Source organism: Lactuca sativa, chromosome 2, assembly GCF_002870075.4.
Source record: "Lactuca sativa cultivar Salinas chromosome 2, Lsat_Salinas_v11, whole genome shotgun sequence".
In the NCBI taxonomy this organism is placed as follows: domain Eukaryota; kingdom Viridiplantae; phylum Streptophyta; class Magnoliopsida; order Asterales; family Asteraceae; genus Lactuca; species Lactuca sativa.
The window spans coordinates 219,511,635-219,517,634 of NC_056624.2; the positions used below are offsets into that span (position 1 = coordinate 219,511,635).

The following is a 6,000-nucleotide window of genomic DNA, read 5'->3' on the forward strand; positions in this document are numbered from 1 at the left end:
AGCTACAATGAGATCAATGTAACAAAAAAAGGAATAAAAAGGAATAGGAACCAAACATTAGAATACACGAATTAAGATAACAAATGCGTGAAAGGCGATACATTCCATTCTGCCCAGTTTCCACAGCTTGCGCCACCTCTATGCTTGCACCATATGTAGGAAAGCGAGATTATGTTGTTAGCGATTCTTATTGTATTCACACTAATTCGTTTGAAGATCTTCTCGTTTCTAGATAACCAAACATTCCAAACAGTACAGTAAAACACCATGATTAAAATCTCTTTCTTTTTAGCGCAGTTACCACAAGACACCGCAAAATCAATGAGTTCTCTAATATTTAAGAACAATTTGTCACTAATACCACACCATTTGAATATCCAAAGTTGCACCGATCTAGAATGCTCACATGTAATAATAAGATGGTCAACCGATTCAGTCATTTTAATGCACATGGGACACAGTGAGCATGGAGTATTAATTCCCCTTATTGCCAAGTTTTCTGCAACTGGAATTCTGCCTAATACCGCCTTCCATATGAAACAACGCACCTTTAGAAGAGTTATTTTTGACCACCAGGTTGACTTCCTATTGTATGGAATCAATTTAGACTCCAATAGCTTTCTCATAACTTTCACAGTATATTCACCACTGGTATTAAGAGTGAATCTGAAACCGAATTTGGAATTTTGCCCCGTATTCATATTCCCAATATCGTTATATAGTTGCAATAGTTCATTTAATTCATTAGGACCTGATGGTTCGAATCTCCACATCCATGAAAAACCAATGCTAGAAAGTTTGTCCCCCAATTGACAGTTTTTTACTGTTTCTAGCGAGTATAGGTGAGGAAATTTAAGATGAAACGAAGTATAGCTGCACCATGAGTCTTTTCAGAATAGAATTTTGACATCCAAACCAAAGTTAAGGGTAAAAATGTCATTGCAGTCGATATGGAGCTTTTTAATGGATTTGACCGCTTTGGAAATATTGCACCACACTCCATTTGATGATTTCCTCGCAATGTATGAAGCCGGTTTATTGTGTAAATTATGAATGCTCATGATGACTTCTTTCCAAAGACTACCATTTTCGTTCATGAGCCTCTACCACCATTTGAGTAGTAGTGCAATATTTTGAGCGAGTAAGGAGCCAACACCAAGACCCCCAACTAATTTTGGCGCGATAATTTTTGACCAATCAACCCAATGTATTTTCTTTTTAAGCTCATCACCCCCCCCCCCCACCCTAAGAATCTCCGCCTGATCTTGTCAAGTTGGTCTATGATGCCCTGTGGGGCTCTAAAAGGGGACATGTAGAACGTAGGAAGGCTGTCAAGCACATATTTAATAAGAGTGAGGCGACCCTCAAACATCAAAAAGATATCTTTCCAATATGATAATTTGGAAGATATTTTATCAAGAATAGGCTTCCGGTACTTCTTCAGTGCCATATTAGCACCCAACGGAACCCCCAGGTAAGTGAATGGAAATGATCTGTGTAAACACCCAAGCACCAAAGCAGTCTCAGACAAAATTGCATTCACTACTCCCACACTAAATAAGCGTGATTTGAAGAAATTGACTTTTAGCCCAGAAGAAATGTGGAAACATTTCAAGATGCGAGATAAGTTTTTGATGCTCTCTCGGTCCCATTTCCCAGCGAAAATCGCATCATCAACGTAGAAGAGGTGTGAGATGGAAGGACCATCTCTTGGTAGTTTGACCCCATGGATTAGAGATTTTTCACAAGCACTCTTGATGGCAATATTTAGTCCTTCCATGGCCAAGATGAAGAGGAATGGTGAAAGCGGATCACCTTGTCGAACCCCTCTAGATATTGCAAATTCATCAGTAGGTGCACCATTCACCAAAACAGATGCTTTTGATGAGGATAAGCAACCTGATATCCACTTCCTCCATTTGCAACCAAATTTAATTTGATCCATGACCGAGTCCAAATACCCCCAATTGATTGAGTTAAAAGCTTTTTTGAAATCAACCTTGAATAGGAATATTTTTTTTCTTCTGTTGCTTTGCCCATGACTCTAGATTCTTTCACTACTCCCTTAAACTCAAAAATAGGAAGGATAATATTCTTGGGATTATGGTGAACAGGAGTTGGTTCACCGAGGCATAACCTATAAAAGCGGAGACCTTGCGCTTTTTAGTGACAAATTTCATGAAAATCATATTGTCCACCCCTTCTCATTAATTCCAACTTTAAAATACTTTGCGAGGAAGACCATATTTTCTTGGAAATTAACTTTGAGGTGGAAGAAATTAAGGACACAATTTGAAATTGCGATAATGATAAGGCCCCGGGCCCGGACAGGTTCACCTTTGAATTCATAAAGCGATATTGGAGTTTGATGCAAGAAGATATCACGAAGTTTATAGATAATTTGAAGTTAGTGGGCATCTTGTTAGAGGGTGTTTCTGTTCTTTAATCACTCTTGTTCCCAAATGCAAAGATCCTCTGACTCTAAATGACTGCATGCCAATTAGCTTTTTTGGTTGTATGTACAAAATTCTTGCAAAGGATTTGGCTTCTCGTGTGAAAAAGTTCATCGATTCCATCATTGATGAGGTACAAATTCGTTTCATAAAGGGGCGAAATATCATGGATGGTCCAATGATCATCAATGAGATCTGCGCTTGGGCTAAATGAGCTAAGAAAAATGCCTTCCTTTTTAAAGTCAATTTTGAAAAGGCTTTCAATTCCTTAAATTGGAACTATCTGGAGTCTGTTATGGCTCAAATAGGGTTCAATGACCGTTGGCGTTTTTGGATTAGAGGATGTCTCGCCTCTTTTCGTGCTTATATTCTCATCAACGGCTCCCTGGACAACGAATTCAAAATCACCAAAGGAGTGTGGAAAGGAGACCCACTGTCCCATTTCCTCTTTATCATAGTCATGGAGGGTTTGAATGTCGCCATGCGCTCCACTTGACAGAGCTCGTTGTTCCAAGGGATTCAAATACCCAACTCGAGTCCTTCAATTTCACACTTTTTTTTTATGCTAATGATGCTCTTTTTGTAGGTGATTGAAGTAACTCGAATTTTGAAAACCTAGTTGGTATTCTCAGATGTTTCCATGCTACCTTATGTCTAAAAGTTAATTTCTCCAAGTCAAATGTATGCAATATTAGTGTTTCAAGCAACGATACCGGCTCTTGCACAAATATTCTTGGATGTGAGCCAACCTCCCTCCCTTTCACATATCTACACGTTCCAGTTGGATCTAACATGTGTCTCAAGCATAACTGGAAGACGGTAATTAATTAGGTACAAAATAGACTTTCGGTTTGGAAGGCCAAGACCCTTTCTTTTAGGGGTAGGCTTACCTTGGTTAAATCTTTGAAAAGCCTCCCCCTCTTTTATTTCTCCATATTCAAAGCTCCTTTCTCTTTATCGAGTACATTAAAAAAATTCGTAGGCGGTTTCTATAGGGTAGGAGTGAGGAAAAACATAAGATTCATTGAGTCGCTTGGAGTGTTATTCTCATTAGTAACAATGATGATGGATTAGGGGTTGGGTCCCTGAAAAGTAGCAACATTGCTCTCCTTTGCAAGTGGTTGTGGCACCTCAAAACTAAATGCAACTCTCTTTGGACCCGCGTTATCACTAGTATACATAATATTTCGAGAAAACCAACAACAAATCTGGCAAAAAAAGCCTTCCCGGGTGTTTGGAGCCATATTCTTAAGATGATAGATGTTCTTGTGGAGCTTGATATTGAACTATCTGATATTTTCTCTTGTAACGTTGGCTCTGGTGATCAAACACTCTTTTGGCTATATAATTGGCATGGTAACAAGGTTTTTGCCAATAGATTCCCTAATATCTCTAACCTTGATAAAAAGAAGTCGAGCTTTATATCATAGTGTATATCCCACACGGGTATCACGTGATCCTGGAAAAACTCTCCAACAACACTACTGAAGCTAACAAACTTAATATGCCTCAGGGGCTCATTAGTAATTTTGTCCCCAATGTTGATGATGACAAGTGAATTTCTAATCTTGTCGTTGAAGGCAAATTTTATGTTCATGATCTTAGACACATTATCGACTCTAAACTAACCTCTGTAGTCATCAATCTGGCGGTATGGACTAATATGGCCCCAATTAAGGTAGTTGGTTTTATTTGCAGGGCTTGTTTGAACCGTATTCCTTCCTCCCTAGCCCTCTCATGTAGATGAGAAAATCTCCCCTCTACCATCTACCAATTGTGTGACACAGATAGATACATACAGATACTACTAATCATATCCTTGTGGGTTGTTCTTTCTCTCGTGAGGTTTTGAGCTGGATTTTCAACTGGTGTCGTATCCCCATTCAAAACTTCACCACCATAATCGAAGTCATCAGTTTTGCGACCAAATGGGGTAATTGTCCAAAGGAACGAAAGATCTTCGTCACCATTATATATTGTTGTTTTTTGAGTTTATGTAAGGCTGGAAATGAAAAAATGTTCAATTAGGTCAAGACTTCTCCCACAAGAAAAGCAGATTTCATCATAACTATGGTGTTTGGTTGGATCAAATTTAGGGGCAATTTTGGTTTTTGTAAGTGGGTTGATTGGTGTTGTTTCCCCTTTAACATTTTGTAATTTTTTTGTTTTTGTTGTTTTTTGCCCTGCCTTGACCTCTTTAGCAGTGCTCTGTTTATTTCTTATATAAATCCACCTTTTCGAATAATAATAAGAAAAAACATCATAAATGGTCCTTGTGGTTACCCAAAATCTGAAGTTTAGTCCCCGTGGTTTAAAAACCTCATAGATGGTCCCTGTGTTTTCAAAACTTTTGATATTTGGTCCTTTTTGCTAACTCCGTTAAGTTTGTCCGTAAACTGAAGGGTATTTTAGTCCTTTCAACACCACAGGGACCATTTATGATGTTTTTTCGTATTAAAAAAAAAGAAAAAAATTAAACATAATTAAATATATAAAAGGTCTCTCTCTCTCTCTCTCTCTCTCTCTCTCTCTCTCTTCGAGACATGAGCACAGAAACCTCAGCCCACTTCTCTTTTCTTCACCCTCGTTTTCCCTATATAATCATTAGCACTACCATCGCCCAACAAATGCTCAAATTCTTCCAAGAAGATGAAAAAATGGAACGAGATTACCCACAACAAGATTACACCTTCTATGATGGCGATAGTTCCACTTTCGCCTCCACCGTTGCTGCCTCTGCTTCTGTTTTTTCAGATGTGATCGGGAAATCGAAGCTGTGGGATAAGGTTGAAGATCAAGATTCCAACGTTGATGAGCTGTTGGTGGTGATTGGTTACAAAATTAAGTCGTGTGATATAGCTGATATTGCACAAAAGATCGAGCATCTGGAGGGTGTTTTGGGGAACAATGATGGGTTGTCCCAGCTTGCTTCCACTTCTATTCATTATAACCATTCAGATCTTAAATCAATGATTTATGAGTTGAACCCCACAAATCAACCACCTGTTATCGATTATTCGTTTGTGAACAACACCGCCTCTGTAACTCGGTCGGTTGTGGACTCATCTTCTGTCTTCGTTGACAATCTACAGAGGATCCTCAAAAACGCAATTGAAAGGGAATAAGATCAGTATGTTTCTTTGTTTTTTTTTTGTTTTAACCCATGACTGATTCCTTACACATGGGTATAAGCGATTGATTCAAGAAATCATAAATTCGTTTTTATGTATATATTTTCATTTTCCGTTATTGTACATTTTTGTGTATTGAGTCCACCTACAATTTGGATTTCAATTAGAAGTAAAAACAACGATTCCATGGTAAACTTCTTAAGCTGCACACCAACTGTTTGTGGAAATTCTTCAATGACTTTAATTCGTTCACGCCCCACAGCTTCACAATATGGAATTAGAGATCACTTTTCAAAATCATCAAAACCTAGCTATTAAGAGAAACTAAAACACATGATAGAGAAAAGGGGATCAATGGTTTCTTGCGCGATGATGGTGGTCGTGGATGCTTCCGAGGTCATTGATAAGGGGATGGA

At 38.4% G+C, this 6,000-nt stretch overlaps 2 protein-coding genes across 2 annotated transcripts; one reads left to right on the top strand and one right to left on the bottom strand.

The window, feature by feature from the left end:
- Positions 1-71: 71 nt before the first annotated feature.
- On the bottom strand, positions 72-701 carry LOC111901352 (uncharacterized). Its single transcript, XM_023897210.1, has one exon. The coding sequence runs from the start codon at positions 699-701 to the stop codon at positions 72-74; it is 630 nt and encodes a 209-aa protein (XP_023752978.1).
- Positions 702-5,110: 4,409 nt separating this feature from the next.
- On the top strand, positions 5,111-5,578 carry LOC111901351 (DELLA protein GAI1-like). Its single transcript, XM_023897208.1, has one exon. The coding sequence runs from the start codon at positions 5,111-5,113 to the stop codon at positions 5,576-5,578; it is 468 nt and encodes a 155-aa protein (XP_023752976.1).
- Positions 5,579-6,000: the final 422 nt, after the last annotated feature.

What these genes read in the sequence shown, in the direction of transcription:
- LOC111901352 (XM_023897210.1), bottom strand. Translation starts at nt 701, where the DNA reads ATGAATACGGGGCAAAATTCCAAATTCGGTTTCAGATTCACTCTTAAT.
- LOC111901351 (XM_023897208.1), top strand. Translation starts at nt 5,111, where the DNA reads ATGGAACGAGATTACCCACAACAAGATTACACCTTCTATGATGGCGAT.